Below are 19,820 nucleotides of genomic sequence, written 5' to 3' on the forward strand. Positions count from 1 at the left end.
TTTACATTTATCTCTTCCAGCTTTGTTTTTACCTTCTACACCTATAAAAAGCCTTTCATTCTCCTGTGCTTGTAGTATAGTGCATGATGAGAGGGTATGGATTTTGGTTCCATTCAGATCTGGAATCCTCTCCAGAGCCTGTTGCTCTAAAGCTATCTGATCACGGGCAGGTTCCCGAACCTCTCAGAGTAGAATACCCCAGCTCTAAAATGGAAATTACTAATACCTTCATTTCTGGGAAGATAGAATATTATAACAGTGTAAAAACTGCCAGGTTATATCTGACAAATTTTAGGGCCTCGGTAAATGGTAGTAGCTATGTGTATCTAAAATGGCATCTTTTTAATTGCTGGCTTTGTGTACTGAGATTTGATTGTTCTTTGATATGTTAATTGTTGGGTTGAATATTACATATTTTGTTACTTTGAATCTTGCCAAAAAGAATGCATGGCTGAGAAGATTTCCATTGTATAGGCACAGCGTTGGTTAGTGAATGATGAATATACTTCGCTCAGCCAGTCCTTTAGTCTCGCCATACTAACTAGTGTCTTCATTTTTATTCTATTATTTGTTTTACCAGCCCCACTGGGATATATAGGAGAATACTATAAGCATAATATCTCAAAAACACTACAGTTAGTGAGGATAATTTATGAATGAGAACTTCAGTGGTGGATAAAGTGCAAAAGGAAAAGCTGAGTGTCTGCTGCTGCACCACCACTGCCCACAGCAGTGGGGACACATACTTCATAGTCAGTTCTGCTGGACCATCCAGCGGTCTGAGCCAAGTGGCCTGACTTCAGCTCTAGGGCAGAAGGTGTTTTGGTATTTTTTTTTCCATCCTTTTGGTTTTGTTTCCCACTCTCCCCCACAAAGTAAAAGCTGGAGCGTATCTTTAGTTTCAGGAAAAGGTACAGACCAGTTTTTAATAGGGCATTCTCCTTCTCCTTCTCCTTCTTCTCCTTCTCCTTCTCCCCCTCCCCCTCCCCCCTCCTCCCTCCCTCCTCCCTCCTTAGGGCATTCTTTCAAATTCGGTAATAATAAGAACCAGAGATGTACAAAAATACAAACACTGAAAACATTTAAATGAGGAAATTGTTTGGAATCTCAGAATGAAGTGGAGCTTGAAAGGAGTCCTAGCCTATCATATCTCAGAGTCCTTTTTTCCATCTTCATTTAATAGTTTGCTTGTGGGTTTCACTGTATAATATCCTTTTTTGAATCTTTCCTTTTTTTCCTGAAAGAGTATTTTAAGTCTTCTATTTCTGTTTTAAGTTATGACTTTAAGAGCAGTGTTTATATATTAAAATTTAAATTTTGGGACGCCTGGGTGGCTCTGTGGTTGAGCGTCTGCCTTTGGCTCAGGTCGTGATCCTGGGGTCCTGGGATTGAGTCTTGGATCAGGCACCCCATAGGGAGCCTGCTTCTCCCTTTGCCTATGTCTCTGCCTCTCTCTGCGTTTCACTTACAAATAAACAAATAAAATCTTAAAAAAATAAAGTTAAAGAATTTATTATTTGAGTTTTCTGTTAACTGTTTTGATGCTTAGTGACTTTTGAGGTTTAATAACATGAGTATAATCAAAGACTGAATAAATTTATCTAATTGGAAACAAATTGTTTGGCCTTTATTCCCAATAATCCTTTTCCCCTTTTTAAATTACTACTTTTATTAAATAATATTAGTTTTTACCTAAATAATTTTTATCACTAAACATTCTAAAATGACCTTTACATTTTGAAAAATATTAGTTAAATGTGAAGATAAGTTTTGGCATATTTAGAATATTCATACTTAGAAAAAACTTAAGTTGACCAGATTCTGCTTATATATAAAGTAAATTTCCTTTTTTTTTTTTTAACTATTACAAAATCCTATCGGATAATACAAATATTTTCTCATGTTGGGATACTAAGCGGAATGGAACATAGAAAAGGTGAATTGGCTCTAATTTATACTTAATGTGAACTTTTAGAATGCAGAAAGTATTTATAGTTTTTTTTTTTAACATTGTATTTTTTTAAATAATCTCAAGAGTCATATGCTCCTCTGACTGATCCAGCCAGGCATCCAGATTTCATTTAATTTTAATCTATAGCTAAAGATTTTCATAATATAAGTAGGTCATGTAATATAACTACTTTCATAATAATAAATGATCTTTCATAGCAAGAAGAAATACCCATAAAACTAACTTCATTGGTAATCAGTGGATTGTGTAAGTGGTGATGTTTTGCTATACTTAAAAAAATTACACATCGCCTTAGAATCAGCTTTTGGAAAAGTTTTTGATAAAAGATGATTGAAAACTTTTGCTAATCTATATTAGAGGAAACCTTTTGTGGACTCTTACTGCAACAATTGCTGTGGCTTCTGAATATCTTGTATTGAAAACTTAAATCGTACAGATAACTTTTTAATGTAAAAAAATTTTAAGTAGGTATTTAGAAGCCAAAAAGAAAATTTAACAAATCTCAGGAAAGGATTGCAGATCTACAGGAGCACATTTTCTTTCTCTCCTTCATCATCCGCTCCCTCTCATTCTCCCTACTATTTATCTGTCCATCCAACCATCCATCTGTCTGTCTGTATCACCAATTAAAGTTATTAAGTTTTTTTTTTTATTTTGGTGCTTAAGGAGAGCATTAGATCACTGGGTATTTTTGTTAAAAAGAAGTAGTTGATCAACCCCCATTGAACAGGTACTTTCAGTACTTCAGAATCAGTGCATTCAAACTGATTTGTAACCACTTGGTACAATATTTCGTGATTTTCCAAACACACTAATATTCATTATGTCATTTTATCCCTCCACTAACCCATCTTAAGTGGTTTGGGCAGATAGTATTCTTTTCATTTTACAGTGAGGAAGCAGAAATAGAAAAGTTAAGTGACCTACCCTAGGTTAGCCAGTCACCCAGCCCAGCTTTCTGACTCCTGCTGACTCTGCCCCACAATTACTTCCTAATCACATGATTTCAATAAGGTTTTTTTATAGATAAAACTTTTCCAGTTTTATAATGTATTTCTTGAATGTCATTATTTCATGTTGTCTTCTACATTTGATGCAATAGTCTTCCTTAATTTAAAGATGATATACTTCTTTTGTAGGTGCCATTGTTATAGAGCGACCAAATGTGAAATGGAGCGATGTTGCTGGTCTTGAAGGAGCCAAAGAGGCACTTAAAGAGGCTGTGATACTACCTATTAAATTTCCTCATCTTTTTACAGGTAAGATGACTGTGAAATAGGTTTTTTGATGATTCCTTAAAAACACATTGACAGCTGAGGTAGAGCATTATGGATTTTTATCACCATATTATAAGTTAGCACCGTAAACAAATTGTTATAAGGTGGTGATGTACCTCTGCACAAAGGTATTTATTTTGTACATGTATTTGCAATATACATATATTACAAAAAGACCCAAATGTCAACCAGAAAAGCATAGGCTAAATCACCAACATGCAGCGGAATACTGTGCACTCATTCAAATACAGGGTAGGTCTACATTAAGAAATTTAGCTCTGTGTTATAATTGACATGAAAGGATGTCCACATATACATAAATATCAGAACACAAGTTATCAATATGTGTAGTATGACTCACATTTATTAAATAAATGCTGAGAAGTAAATATAGACAGATTGACATAAAAATGTTATGCCTAGGAGATAAGATTATGGATGGTTTTTACCTTTTCTTTGAAGTTTCATCTGATGTTTTTCCAGTGGTCATGTACTAGTTTTATAAGAGTTTTCCCCACTTTTTAAAAAGAGCAAGAATTATTTAATATTTTCAGACAAAGTAGCTATCCTCTGGAGACAATTCATTTTCCCTGTGAGGAGAATATTGCTAAGCCAACCCTCGTGGTGTAGTTGAAGTTACAGCTCCAGCAGCAGGTGATCTGTATATGCTGAAGCATTCCCTCACATTGTCCTTGTTGTGACTGATAGCCTGCCTCTGTTATGGTATGGCTATACCCGCGGTCTAACAGTGCAACAGGATATCCCTTTTAGAAACCAGCTGATTTGTGTAGAGAGCAAATCTGTGACATTGGCCTCAAACTGAATTAGGTCCAGAGGGTGATGTCATATAGAGTAGTGATGAGGAAAGAACCTGTGGGCCACTGGTTGTCCACCAGGCCACCTATGACTCACAACCTAACTTCAGAAATACAAAATTAACGGTGTAAAAGTTGACATCGTGATCCTATAAAGGCACAAAAGCATGATTGAGTTCATTTTCTATTACTTACCACCAATATTTTCAAAACACAAGTCATTTATGTATCTTGTTTCTGATTATTTCCATATACGTGTACCATTACTATTTTTTAAATACTTTCCTTTAAATCACTGACTTTGAGCAAATTTTTATTAAAGTACAGCATAGACATAGAGACTAGCAGGAACCTAAAAGTGTTCAGTTTCATAAATGATCAGAAAGTACATCTATGTAATCATCATCACACATACCAAGAGATAATACTAATAATCCACCCACAAGTCCCTCTGCCAGTTCTTTACTCTGCAGAGGTGATCACTTGACTCCTAACACTATAGATCATTTTGCCTATAACTGAACTTATTAATCATCTTTCTTATTTTTCTGTAGTAACTTCATTTTAAAACATTGCTTTGGGGATCCCTGGGTGGCGCAGTGGTTTGGCGCCTGCCTTTGGCCCAGGGCGCGATCCTGGAGACCCGGGATCAAATCCCACGTCGGGCTCCTGGTGCATGGAGCCTGCTTCTCTCTCTGCCTCTCTCTCTCTGTGTGACTATCATAAATAAATAAAAATTTATAAAAAAATAAAAATAAAAAAAAATAAAACATTGCTTTGTGTCTACTATAAATGGAAAAATTAATATTTTTCTAATACACATTTTAAAAATTATTTAAATAGGGCACCTGGGTGGCTCAGTCAGATAAGCATCTGCCTTCAGCTCAATTTATGATCTCAGGGTCCTGGGATGAAGCCCCACATCAGCCTCCCTGCTCATGCTTTCTCTTATGCTCACTGTCTCCCAAAGTCTTTAAAAAAAAAATGTATTTAAATAAAAAGTATTTGTATGCTACCTAAAAAGTACTCCATCTGCCACCAGTCACATATACCACACTTAAGGGAACACAGACTTACAATTTCAGACATTTAAAATGGGAAGATAGAATTCAACTCAAAGTTGAGGCTTTCATAACAATAAATACAACAGTAGTTAGTTTTGCCATTAGTAATCTGCATATCGTTCTTATGTAGCTACCATGTCCCCGTCCAGTTTCGACCTAGAAATTTTTTAAATGTATATTTCATGGTTTTACCAAATGTAACTCAGCCAGTTTTATTTTAGGCAGCATTATTTCCTATTAGGAAAATTGAAATACAAAGAGTTGATTTCTTCACTTGTTATATTTTCACAAAACTAGGATTTCAGGTGGTAGAATCTCCTTATTACCCAACCATCTGAATAAGAATATGCTCTCTATAATACTAGACTACGCTTCCCTGTGGAATCAGGAATTGAATAGAACTTTGGGACAGATCAACCAGACTGTGTTAGTTTCATTTCTCAAGAGTCATAAATATTTAAAAGAAAATGTTTCCAGCTGCCCTTACTGTATGGACATAGTTTATCCTACAGTATACTGATACTGAGTGTTGCAGATAGCAGACAATCAGGAAGTGCCTTTTAGACTGTAAGCCCAGGGAGGGCAGAGATCCTTTTGTGTTTATAGTTCTCTGTCTATACATTGTGGTTTTAGTACATAGTGGTTGAATGAATGAGTGAAGTAAATGAACTTCCTGCTAGAAAGATTATATCAGTGCAAACGCCTTTGACAAAGTGTTCCCTATGAAAAGCAAATGAGATACTTTTAAGACATACTTACCTTAGTTTGATTAATTTAAAAAAAGTTTTTTATTCTGATAGCTGTAGAGTTAAAAACCTCTTCCACAGTATTCTTCAGTATGAATTATGTCTCTAGTAACAGAAATTAACAGTTGTGAGATTCTCATATTATTTTTCTAATGCAAATTTTAGGCAAGAGAACACCGTGGAGGGGAATTCTGTTATTTGGACCGCCTGGAACAGGAAAGTCCTATTTAGCCAAAGCTGTAGCAACAGAAGCAAACAACTCAACATTTTTTTCAATATCTTCCTCTGACCTTGTCTCTAAGTGGCTAGGTGAAAGTGAAAAGTAAGTAGTAAGTTGACCTTTTCTTTTCTGTTTTTTACTTTCTCTTTCCTGGAATCATTATATCAGTCTATAAAGTAATAATTTTCTTACATCATTCATAGACATTCAGAGAAGTGACATAAATATTCATTTTTCTGTGAAATCAGTCCCTCATTTGAAATTCATTTCATAGGAAAAGATAACATATGTAGTTACATATAATATAGTTTAATAAATCATAAATGGAATTATCCAACTGTACCATTTTTATTTTCTGGACCAAAACATGATTGAATCTTAAGAATTCTTATAATATTGTATGTGTTCTATTTTAGGTTTTTTTTATTAAGTCATGTGTCATTTACTGTTTTTATTAAGAAACTGAAAGCTTTTATTTATTTTTAGGCTAGTTAAGAACTTATTCCAACTTGCCAGAGAGAATAAGCCTTCCATTATCTTCATTGATGAAATTGATTCTCTGTGTGGCTCAAGAAGTGAAAATGAGAGCGAAGCTGCCCGTAGAATTAAGACTGAGTTCCTAGTTCAAATGCAAGGTAGGGGTACTGACTTCTGAAATATTTTCTACTTATTGTATAACTGCTGTTATCACAATAATGGAAAAAGTTCGAGCCAAATTTCTCCATTTTAGCTGACTAAGTGTTTTCATTATGCCATGTTTCATTCTGATTGTCCTGCATATGCACACATAATCTGCACCCCATTGTAATCATCTGTAGGGCTCTGGCATAAACAGTAAGGAGATCCACATACTCACTTATAACCTACCACGAACAGTATCAGCAAAAGGAACGTATAAACTTCAAATGAAATCTTTTAAGAAATATTTTGAGAAGAATATGAATAGTATTTGTCTGCAATCTAGAAGATTTGATTCTCGGGAATATTTGCATTATATTTGAATAATGTGATATTTGATTAAATATAGTTTTTTCAGAGAGACTCTCGGGTCACTTTAACATTAAAACACCACACTTTTTTTTCTTTTTTAAATTTTATTTAAATTCAACTAATTAACATAATGCATTATTGGTTTCAAAGGTAGAGCTCAGTGATTCATCAGTCTTATATAGCACCTAGTGCTCATGATATCATGTGCCCTCCTTAATGTCCCATCACCTAGTTACCCCATCACCCCACTCTCTCCCCTCCAGTGACCTTTGGTTTGTTTCCTATGATTAAGAGTCTCTTTAAAAAAAAAAAAAAGAGTCTCTTATGATCTGTCTCCCTCTCTGATTTCATCTTGTTTTACGTTTTCCTCTCTTCCCCAATGATTCTCTGCTTTGTTTCTTAAGTTCCATATATGAGTGAGATCATATAATTGTCTTTCTGTGAATTACTTCACTTAGCATAATATACTCTTGTTCCATCCATGTCGTTGCAAATGGCAAGATTACATTTTTTTGATGGCTAAGTAGTAATTTGTTATATAAATAAATAAATAAATACATATATATATTTTATATATATATATTTATATTTATATATATCTCCCACGTCTGTTGGTAGACATCTGGGCTCTTTCCATAGTTTGGCTATTGCGGACATTGGTGGTATGAACATTGGGTGTAGGTACCCCTTTGGATGACCACATTTGTATCTTTGGGGCAAATACCTAGTAGCACAATTGCTGGGTTGCAGGGTGGCTCTATTTTCAACTTTTTGAAGAACCTTCTTACTATTTTCCAGAGTGCACCAGCTTGCAATCCCACCAACAGTGGGATTTTTTTTTGTCCACATCCTTGCCAACACCTGTTGTTACCTGACTTCTTAATTTTAGCTATTCTGACTGGTATGAGGTGGTATCTCATTATGGTTTTGATTTGTATTTCCCTGATGCCAAGTGATGTTGAGCATTTCTTCATGTGTCTGTTGGCCATTTGTGTCTTCTTTGGAGAAATGTCCCTTCATGTCTTCTGCCCATTTCTTGATTGGATTATTTGTTCTTTGGGTGTTGAGTTTCGTAAGTTCTTTATAGATTTTGGGTACTAGCCCTTTATCTGATGTGTCATTTGCAAATATCTTCTCCCATTCTGTCCTTTGCCTTTTTGGTCTTGTTGACTGTTTCCTTTGTTGTGAAAAAGCTTTTTATCTTGATGAAGTCCTAATAGTGCATTTTTTGCCTTTGTTTACCTGGCCTTTGGAAACGAAAACCCTTTTTTTTTTTTTTAAATGGGTTTATTTTTTCTTTTTTTTTTTTTTTTTTTAAGATGTATTTATTCATGAGAGACAGAGAGGGAGGCAGAGACACAGGGAGCCCGATGCAGGACTAGATCCCAGGACCCCAAGATCACACCTTGAGTAAAAGGCAGATGCTCAACCACTGAGCCGACCAGGCATCCTGAAAACACTACATTCTTAACAGAACATATGGACGAGATTGAAAAAAAAAAAAAAAAAACACTAAAATGACAAATTATTTAAAATATTTCTTATTTTCATAACAGGTGTTGGTGTAGACAATGATGGAATTTTGGTTCTGGGAGCTACAAATATACCTTGGGTTCTGGATTCTGCCATCAGAAGAAGGTCTGATGATACAGTGAAGGTCTTATTTCTTAACTGTAGATGTAACAAGTCATAACAGTTCCCTTTTTATCCAACGAAAAGACATTCTGAGAACTTTTCAGAATTTTTTTGAGATACCCTAATCCTATTGCCCCCTGTGTTAGGGGAAGAGAGGCTGGCATTTGTCTGCTTACTTGGTTGCTATACTGAAGATAAGAGATGTTCATATACAGAATCTTTAACATTGGAAAATGTATTACCTAATGCTTATTATTAATTCTAATGAAACTTCATGGGCACTGATGCTTCACAAACTTACAAATGTAGCTTGCTATTTCAATGGAAAATTTCCATGTAAAATGTTAGCAAAATGACATTTATAGAAGTTAAAGTATGATAGATAACCAAGATATATTTTCATTAAAAAATTTATGTCTATAATTTTTAAATTGCATCTTGAACTTAAGCTACAGGAAAGGTTTATAGATTCATTACTTTTCACGCACACCATTCCCTATTTCATTCATTGAATTTTGCATCGTAAAAATTAGCACTGGTTCTTGCTGCTTTTATCCTGTTCACTTGATAGTTTGCCAGGATGCTGGATTACCATTCCATATTAAGAAAGGCAATCTGCTGTTTGTTTTGGAAAAATGTGCTAATTCTAAACCCATCTCTAGAGATTATGGGAATTTAAAATTCTCAAGACCACAGAGAGGTACCTGAAGGAAGAAAAGTCCATTTAAATTGTCCCTTATTGCTTCTTCTCTGTCTCTAAAGCTAAAATTCTGAGAAGCGAGTAAAGTTATTGTTCATAAAACAGCATTTATGAGCTAGTAGGATTATTTATTCTGAATGTACCCATTATAATAAAGTGGGCATTTTGTGTAAACATGTTTATTAGATTTTGAGTAGCTTTACTGTTTTTGAATTTAAGAAACTAGTTGTCATCTCTTATTTCATATGATTAACCATATTAATCCCTTGACCGGGAGTTCAGAGTATAATTCTGTAGGAAACTAATCTTGTGGGACATATCATGTTGTGAATTCTAGACATTATTAACACTATGGCCAAAGTAACCCAAAAATCATGTGAGAAAGGATAAATTACTTCAAATTGGCTCTCTGGCTATTTTAGTTTTCCTTTTTAGTTGTTAATGTGTTTGGATATTTTCCCATTATTTAATCTAAATACATATGGTTAACCTATGGACCCATTTAATTTACTCATCTTAGCTTTGTATAAATGAGAATATCTGAGCATCTTGTTTCTTCTTGAGAAATCTGAATTTTCAATTGAAATTAAATATATGTAGTAATCTTGATGTAATTTTTCTTTCATTTTAAGATTTGAGAAACGAATTTATATTCCTTTGCCTGAGGCCCATGCCCGAGCAGCAATGTTCAAACTGCACTTAGGGACCACTCAGAACAGTCTAGCAGAAACAGACTTCCGAGAACTCGGGAAGAAAACGGACGGTTATTCGGGTGCAGACATAAGTATCATTGTGCGTGATGCACTAATGCAGCCTGTAAGAAAAGTGCAGTCAGCTACTCATTTTAAAAAGGTGAGGAGCTTTGATCCTCCTTTCAGATATTTTTAAAAAGTCAAGTTTTGAGACCATCATTGATTTGTCTTCAAATAATTTCAGGAAGGTTTCATAACTAGTGGGTTTATAGAATTAACATTTTAATTTCATTGAAAATAAGTTCTCCCACAAAATTTATTAATGGCTGTTAATAATAGTCCTACATTTTAAAAATTTTTATGCAATGATTTTTGAGGTACTTGTTATTTTTATATAAGTGTAGAAACTTTAAATATATAGTTACTGCTGGTGTAACTAGAATATCCTTGCACAGAATCTGGTGCATTTGCACCTCATTAACAAAGGAAAAATACTAATAGCTAATATTTAAATATGCCTGGCACTGTGTTCTATTCCTTATGTCCCTATGTCATTTGGTCCTCCCAAAAACTTTACAACAGGTGCCTGTTACCACCCGTTGATCATCAGTCTGAGACTCAGATGTTAATGTGATTGAACTGGGACTTGGGTGCTAACACAGTTTCCCGAGATCCCACCAGAGAGGTGCAGAAGTGTGAGTTTCCTCTTGGTCACGTGTGCTTCAGAATCTGAAGCCTCGCTTCGCATGCAGTGTTTTGTCTGCTTGAATGAATGGAGCATTCATTGTAAAAAGACTGTGATCTTGATATTTAAGTGGAGGAGGTAATTTGGACCAACCATATTGCTGGGAACAGCAGTATCCCGAATTACTCATGAACATGGATGGTGAAAATCCTGAAAAACTATTAGCAAACTCAATCCAGCAGTAATGACAAAACTGATATATTATGACTAAGTTACATATGTTGTGTCTGTTGTCCTGCAATAAATTTTTTTAAAAAATGATGAATTTGAATTAAAACCTGAATTTGAAGCCTGACTCCACAATTTACTTATTAGGTCTCCTTGAGCAAATTATATTATCCATTTAAGGCTCGTTTTTATCATCTCTACAATAAAGGCAATAACACTGCCTCAAAGTACAATTGTGAGAATGAAATGAAGTATTCTTGTAAAGCGCCTCCGTCATGGTACCTGAGTAGTCCAGGAAATAGCCCTTCCCCCTACAGCCACCTCATTACTGAGGGAAACACGAGAGGCTCAGGGGCAATTTTATGTTCCAGCCATTGTATTTTCTTTTAAATTCTCTTTACCATTTAGAAACTATAGATTCTTCAGAACTCAGTCCTTTCCTACCCAGAACTTTTCATTCAGTTCTCCACGTGACCACCAAAGACAGCTTAAATGACCCTGTAGCCAGGTCCTTTTTAGGAGAATAAAGGTGAAGCAGCCAAATCAGTGTTAACATCTGGCCTTCTCCATCACCAGCGAGTAGATCTCTCAGTGGGTCCATCCTTGACTCCCATTTTTAAGGCTAATTATTTCAATTAGCAAAAACAAGATTGCCTGTTTATTTATCAAATGTCTACAGTACTACTCTGAGCCCAGAGATAAATCAGAAAGTACTACAATCAAAAACAAAAATCCCTTGTGCTCTCTTTGGCAGCACAAAGGATTACAAAAAACAAAAATCTCTGCAGCTAAAATTTTTGTTGGGAAAGACAGATTATAAAATACACATAATAAGTAAACCTAGAATCTTTATTTTTCTGCAACCTGCCCTAAGTCTGACATAATATTTAAGATTGATCATTGTCAAAAAAAATATTAAATGTGAAATCAGCCTCCAATTTAGTATAGATTTGTTGTCATCTAAAAAAACACTTGCATGTGACTCCTGTCCCAAGGGTTCTTTTTCAGGGCGTTATTAATATTTTATTTTAAATCCGTTATGAATCACAAAATAGCATTGAAATTACACATAGCATTTAATTTTGTACTTATTTTTAAAGAGAAATTTTTTTTGAGAAAACATTCAGTGATTTCACACTAATCTTCCAAATATCAGAACTTTCTCAGTTTTGGAAAATAGAAAAAACTTAAGAGAATTATTGAAGATGCCCCCTTTTTTGGACTAAGACCATTTAATAAGCATTAGAGAAAAAAGAACCCTTCACCACAGATAACTATTTCTTTTCTTTTTCTTTTTTTTTAATTTAAACTCATTTTCTCCTTGTGATCACGTAGTTTATCATAGGAAATTTCGAAATATAGGAAAGTATCAGGAAGAAATTAACACCAAACAAAATCTGTCCCATCACCCAAAGATAATTACATTTTATTGTGTATTCATCTGTTTATTTTTAGAAGTAAACATTTTAACAAAATACAAAATAGTACATTTTCAAGTTTCTTGATAATGGCCTAAATCTTAAGTTAATTTGTTCAAGTAAATATTTCAGATTACTGTTTATTCCAGGTGTGCGGACCTTCACGAGCTGATCCCAACAAAATAGTAGATGATCTGCTAACACCCTGTTCTCCAGGTGACCCTGGTGCCATTGAAATGACATGGATGGACGTCCCTGGGGATAAACTTTTGGAACCAGTTGTTTGCATGGTTTGACATTTTGTTTGCTATTAAGAAAAAAATTCATAGTTTGTCATTTGTGAGACAAACATTTCCAGTCATGTGAGATCAGAAAATGTTGGTGTGATCGAGCATGTTTATAAATACTACTCAAAAAGTTGTGAAGATTAATTGAACTTAAAATATAAAATAATTATCTCGAAAATATTTTCTCGGGCTTTAAGGAAAATTTAATTTTAAGTGAAAAAGCTTTTTTAAAAAACCATAGGTTTCTACATTTGTAGGTCTTATAGCTAGGATACTATCACCAGAATTCTTACCTATATGACATAAATTATTGTCAAGACTTACCAAAAAGTAGAATCGGTAAATTTCTTTTCTGAATCTAAGATTTTATAAAATACTCAGAGCTTAATGCATAAATCTTGTTTTTATAATGACGTTTTCTGTTTTACTTCTTCAAGCTTTATAGAAAGTTTAAATAATGTAGTGCTTGTAGAAAAAAAAATCCTGAAACCAAGTGTTTATGATAAAAAATTATATTTCTATAGTTTATTTTGGAGGGATTAAAATAATTCTTTTTTTTTTCTTTTTTAAAGAGTTTATTTATTCATGAGAGAGAGAGAGAGGCAGAGACACAGGCAGAGGGAGAAGGAGGCCCCATGCAGGGAGCCCGACACGGGACTCGATCCCGGGTCTCCAGGATCCCACCCTGGGCCGAAGGCGGTGCTAAACCGCTGAGCCACCGGGCCTGCCGGGATTAAGATAATTCTTAAAACTTACTTTGTAAGCTATAGGAAGCTTACTGTGAAAAGCTACATTTGTTATTTTTGTATTTTCTTATTGGTGAGCACACAGTTTTTTAAATCTTCTTCAATTACAGATTTTCAAAGAGCGTTATGTGAGAATGAATAGTAACTTCCAGAGGAGAAATTTATTTACATGAAACGTACACATAGATCTATAAACATACATGTACTTCTGTATGTGCATAAGTATATATTTATAGATGTATTTATGTATTAATGCTTCTCTGAGAAGTTTTTTGGAAACTTTTTTTTTTTTTCAGTCCTTGCTGTGTTATTTTTATTTAAGATTTATTTTAGAGAGCTCATGCAAGTGAGCACAGGGAGGCAGGAAGGGAGAGGAGGAGAAAGAATCTCAAGCAGACACCCCACTGAACAGGAGCTCATGACCTGAGCCAAAGTCAAGAGTAGGACTCTGAACCAACTGAGCCACCGAGGCACTCAGTGCCTTTTTTTAAAGATGTTGTTCTCTTGACCATTTTTCATACTGTTTTATGAGACACAGCCTAGAAGTTAATCTTTTAATGAATCCCTGATACTAGCATGTTTTCTTCCCATTTTGATCATAATTTTAACTAATAGTTAAAAATCCTGGGGGCATGCATCTAGGTGGCTCAGTCAGTTAAGCATCTGCCTTCAGCTAAGGTCATGGTCTCAGGGTCCTGGGATCCAGCCCCAAGTCTGGCTCCCTGCTCTGCTTCTCCCTCTCCCTCTGCCCTCCTCCCCCACTGGTGCTCACACTCTCTCTCTCAAATAAATAACACCTTTTAAAAAATATTCTGATTAGTTGGTTTTAATTAAATTGTGTTGTGTTTCATGTTAGTATAAGTGAATGACTATATTCCTTTTGAATTGCACTTAGTGAACTCTTGTTTTAAGAAAAAATAGTTAAGACCAGAAAAGAGATCAGAGATGTATTTTAGAGGGCCTTGATCCTCAGGCTAAGAAGATTATACTTCCGATGGGTAATGGGGAGGCATTGAAAGTTGTGGTCAGGATAAGGCAAGCAGTTTATTTTTTTTAAGGCAAGCAGTTTAAAGTTGCTGTGCAAAGGAAGAACATGTCAAAGATGTACTTCAGAAGAAATGAGAGGTTATTGTTAGTAGCTTAGAGTACACTGCAAATACTTTGATTTAACTTCAGATGGAAAGTTAGTAATAATAATGATGTATTGGTTTTTATTTGATTGAAGCCATTACTAATACTTCTTCCTTCTTTTTCCCTGACAGTCGGATATGTTACGGTCACTATCTAACACGAAACCCACAGTCAATGAACATGACTTGTTAAAATTAAAGAAGTTTACGGAAGATTTTGGCCAAGAAGGCTAAACCAAAGACAATAAGGAAGACATTTACCATGTGTGTTCTTTCTTTCGTAGGTACTTTTGCCTTTCTTGGATGGCATTCAGATTATTTCCAGTAAAACTCTTTTACCACAGGGAAATACAGATCTCACTCCAGAGTTCCTTTAATTTTATATGTACTTTTGCTCCATTACCAGTTAAATGCTCCTGTTAACAAAAATTATAAAATAATGGATATAATGAAATGAGTGATACACGTACCAATGGCAAAAAAAATAGGAATGACCCAGTTAAAGAGGATTAAAATTGACTGAAACAGCAATATTTAGAATTGGTGGTATTTGCACAGAGCATTTATATATATTTTTTTCTTTACCAAAATAAAATAGGGCTTATTTTATATTTTGAAAAACAATTCTTAAGCATCATTCTCATCAATGTAAAGTGTATTTACTTTATTAAAAAATTTTAAATACTAGAATCTTTATTCTCAGGGATGGGCAATAAAACAGCGAAGAGCACTGTGATTGGGCTTGAGAGATTTTGAATTCTGTTCTAGCCAAGTCTCATTGATGTTTGATAGGCTAACATTTTTCTTTGTGTAGATTTCAATAATTTCTTTAAAAGCAACAAGTTTCTATATTTAATTAAATAATACCTTTCACTGTGCAATCTCGAAAGAAAGACTTTCTAAATTAGGCATTGTCTTCAGCTTGAAGAAGAAAATTGTCTACTTCAGTGTCTTTTTGTAGCAAGATTGACCAAAACAGATGGCAAATAAATACATACTTTTTAAATAACTGTCATGAAATACTATAATGGGAACCTCTGCTAAAAGGAATGTCCTCCCTTTGAATTATGGGAAGTTTCTTGTGGATGTGTGTGTACATATATATAGATTTTTTTTTTTTTTTTTTTTTAATATAGGCTACCAAGTGTCTTGGCTTTTACCTTTTAAGTTCAGGGAACAATTTGTTCTTGCTACACATGCGTTATCAGTGAAGCTTTAGAAAAGAGCTAATGTCTCATTAAATAATAAAATACAAACATGAAATATTATTTTAATATCTTCAAATAAATAATCTGAACGTGTATATTATACACTTTAGCATCAACACTAAGTTGTGCCTTGTGCATTTGCATTGGCTGTATATACAAAAGATTATGAAGTTAGTTGGAATGAGGTAGATTCCTTAATTACTATAAAATTCTACCTTGCAAATACTATAGAATAACTTGCATTTTAAAGTATATTTGCACATTTGACAGATAATGCTCCCTGGTTGCCTTTGGCTTTTCTGTACAGTTTCTTTTTGTTGCTATTAGATGGAAAATCATAGGTCTGAATTACACTGTTCTTACATGAAGTAAATTGACATAACCTACTACTGGCTATATTCTGTGTATGCTTCTTTATTTTGGGATCTTCTGTATAGGAGAAAATAGTATCTAGATTGATGAGATACAAAGAAATTATTAGAAATTATTGAGACTGTATACATGAAAATTCTGTTCTTCAACAACTTTTTATGTGAGAGTGGGAGTTAACTTGGCAGACTAACAGTTCTTTGTGGCCGCCTTATAAAAACAGTTTATTCTTTATTAGCCTCAGAATTATAAAGTGTTGGTGTTAATTATATCATTAGGAGAATTCACATAATTATATGATAGTTGAAATCCAGAATTTTTTATAAAGCCATAATTTGTTTTGAAGGAGTATTTTACTTAATTTGTCAAAGTACATGACCCAATAGTGAGTATAGTGTTGATGATAAATGGATACTTTATCATACTTAATTCTTACATGTGCTTTGAGAACTGTGTCTCAGTATGCAAATCACTTCCAACCATAGCTCTTTTCTACCTTACATCTTCTACACTTTTTACATTTCTGGTTCTAAGCCTATTTCTGGAATCACATAATTTTAAACTTAGCCTTGAATGGTAGCACATAGGCCATGAGTTCTTTATGGACAGATAAATACAATGTTCAGGCTCTATCTGAACTTGGACTCTTAAGAAATTTTGGGTAGCTGGTTTCTGAGGCTACTTGAGTTCCTGTGTGACCTAGATGTTGAAGAACATTGTTTTTCTCATCTTGAAAACTATAGGGGTCTTAATAAAAAGAATTTCAATAGAAAATTGACTTTTGAGTTTCCTGTCATCTACTTGCAGAAAAACAATGAGTATGTATATTTGATTATTAATGTGAAGTACTACCATTTAGCCACTTGCCACTGGCATAGTTAAGAAATTGAGGCACACCTCTGTCACTATAAATGTTTCTTGATGTTGTTGCAAATGAATCCGCAGCAGTGCCCAGCATGGACACTTCGTCTCACCTTTGTGAGCTCTTAAGATCATGTGCTTTCCTACCTGCATACCTTCCTTCACGTCTTTCTGTTACTCTAATACAGTGTCCTTTCTTCTTTGCTAGTCCAAATTCCATTATGTCCATTAAGACCTAGCTCATGGCCTGTATAATCTTTGCCAGAAGAATTCCTAAACTATCCCCACACCTACCTTTGGATTCCTTTAGTAATAAATTGATAGTACTATCTTAAGATTCATACCCAAATTTGAAGCACATTCTCTTAATCTTGTTTAGATCATTTAGATTATAAGCTCTTCAAAGAGTTCCTTTACAACAACTAGCACAGTGCTAGACACTATTAGGTACTTAATAAAGGCTTGAATATTAAAGTAGTTTTGTCCTTACTGTTATCTACTCACTGGATTATCTGTGAGACTTATAAAATAGGTAATTTGAAATGACTTTGTTCTTACTGGTCTAGTGAAATAACTAAAGTCCGAGGTAAGCCAGAGCTGGCCCCTATTGGCTTATGAGAATCAGTGCCCATCTCTTCCCACCTATGAGTTCCTTGAGCTCGTGTTGGAAGCTTGAAATCTGCTATGGTGGGAGGATTCATACCACAAATCAAGGTTTAGTTAGCATGGTGCCATACAAAACAAAGCCCATCTGTTATTGAAAAATTATTATTTATTGCATTTACAGAAATACTGTACAGAAGTTATATTTTTAGAGTCATAAAAAGCATTTGATAAACTAGTACCCATTTATGATTAAAAAAACAAACTCTAGGACTAGAAGGGAGTTTCTTCTTTTTTTTTTTAAAGATTTTATTTATTCATGAGAGAGAAAGAGGCAGAGACACAGGCAAAGGGAGAAGTAGGCTCCCTGTGGGGAGCCTGTTGTGGGACCGCATCCCTGGACCCCAGGATCGTGCCCTGAGCTGAAAGCAGATGCTCAACCGCTGAGCCACCCAGGTGTCCTGAGGGAGCTTCCTAATAAAAGGCATTTACCAAAAAAAAAAAAAAAAAAAACACTATACAACCATCATACTTAATTGGGAATTATGGAAAACTTTACTGCCCTGCTATCACCACTTCTTTTCAACTTTGGACATGAAATTCAAAGTTTAGGGAATAAAAAGGAAACAAAACTGTTATTCTCAGATGACACCGTATATATAGCAAATCCAAATTAATATAAAGTTAGAATTTGAATTTAATAAGATCACAGGATGCAAAGTTAATATGGTATTTATCTGAGCAACAATTAAGAATTGAAATTATTAAAATACCAATTAAATAGCCTCAGAAAGCCGCAGATAGCTTAAAATAAGTCTGAAAGACAAGCAGACCTTCATAGAGAAAACTAGGATACATTACAAACAAAGGAAAACCTGTGTAGGTAGAGAGATGGGCCTGTTCATGAGTCAGAAGACTTACTATTCAAGTGTCAGTTCTAATGGAGTGGATTCTAGACTTAATGTAATCTCAAATCTGGAGCTGGGTGATATATAGACCAATCTGTATATTTCTGTATATATTATATATATCTCCAAAAACAAAAATAGATGCTTAATAAATTTTGATGATTAAAAAGAAAAAATATTTTATAGTTTGAATCCATTTTTATAATAGTATATGTCTCCTAGCTGTATGTTCCTGTTCATTTATCCATATAATCATCCAGATATCTGTATATGTATGTATATATACAGATATGTATAAACAATTTATTTTCTTTTTTTAATTTTTTTAAATTATTTGTAAAGATCTTTATTTATTCATGAGAGAGACACAGAGAGAGAGGCACAGGCAGAGGGAGAAGCAGGCTCCACACAGGGAGCCTGACGTGGGACTCGATCCTGGGTCTCCAGGATCACACCCTGGGCCAAAGGCAAGCATCAAACTGCTGAGCCACCCGGGCTGCCTAACAATTTATTTTCACCTTATGTTCATTACGTTATTTTTGGGTAGTGAGATTTTGGTCGAAAAAAAATTTTTTTTTAAATTTTCTCTACCTCTTTTATCTTCAGGTATATTTTCAGATGTCATCTTTCCAGTGAGACATTCCCTGGTCATCCTATTTAAAATTGCAGTCCCTCCTGATGCTCCTTAGACCTATTCCCTGCTTATTTTTCTCTGTAGCGCTTATCATGTAACATACTGTATAGTTGACAGTTTTTCTTATTTGTAACTTTTCCTACTAATATGTGTGTTCTGTGAGAGCTGGCATTTTCTTGTCTTTTTTTTCTCTCTGCTGTATCTTAGTATCTGGAACAGTGCCTGGTGCCTGATGGGCACTCAATAAATATTTATTGAGTGGATGAATCTTTGTATTTTTTCTAAGTTTGAATACTTTGCATGAGCATTTATTATTTTTCCCCCTCCCCTGCATTTTTACTTTAAAAAAAGAAAATTGGGAATGAAAACAAATATGTCAAGAAATTAACAGTGGCCAAATCTGGGTGGTAGAAGTATGAATACTTGTTCATTTTTCCTTTGTTTTCATCTTTAAATATTTTAATTTCCCAAAGTAAGTAAAAGATTTTAAAGGAAGAGTTAGGATCAGTCAGGCTAAGAGCTGATCACAGGAATTTGTCTCCCCTTTTGGAACCCTATAAAATAATAGAGACTTTAAGAAGACAGAGTGAAAAAAAAGGACAGCAAAGGTAATTCATCAAACAAATGTACTT

The 19,820-nt window shown here is 34.4% G+C and overlaps 1 protein-coding gene across 2 annotated transcripts in view; it reads left to right on the top strand.

Annotated features, from left to right (window-relative positions):
• VPS4B (vacuolar protein sorting 4 homolog B) overlaps window positions 1-19,451 on the top strand; it is a 34,326-nt gene extending 14,875 nt beyond the window's left edge. Inside the window, exons 5-12 of one of the 2 annotated variants that reach the window (XM_038525854.1) lie at window positions 3,112-3,231; window positions 6,040-6,196; window positions 6,581-6,729; window positions 8,641-8,722; window positions 10,052-10,271; window positions 12,592-12,732; window positions 14,738-14,885; window positions 19,161-19,451. In XM_038525854.1, coding sequence (XP_038381782.1) covers window positions 3,112-3,231; window positions 6,040-6,196; window positions 6,581-6,729; window positions 8,641-8,722; window positions 10,052-10,271; window positions 12,592-12,732; window positions 14,738-14,839 — 971 coding nt within the window. In that variant the 3' untranslated portion in view covers window positions 14,840-14,885; window positions 19,161-19,451. Of the gene's footprint in view, window positions 1-3,111; window positions 3,232-6,039; window positions 6,197-6,580; window positions 6,730-8,640; window positions 8,723-10,051; window positions 10,272-12,591; window positions 12,733-14,737; window positions 16,961-19,160 lie in introns of those variants that run through there. The other variant, XM_038525852.1, reaches the window with a different exon arrangement.
• The last annotated feature ends 369 nt before the right edge of the window (window positions 19,452-19,820 follow it).

The sequence above is a fragment of the Canis lupus genome, chromosome 1 (assembly GCF_011100685.1).
Source record: "Canis lupus familiaris isolate Mischka breed German Shepherd chromosome 1, alternate assembly UU_Cfam_GSD_1.0, whole genome shotgun sequence".
NCBI lineage: Eukaryota > Metazoa > Chordata > Mammalia > Carnivora > Canidae > Canis > Canis lupus.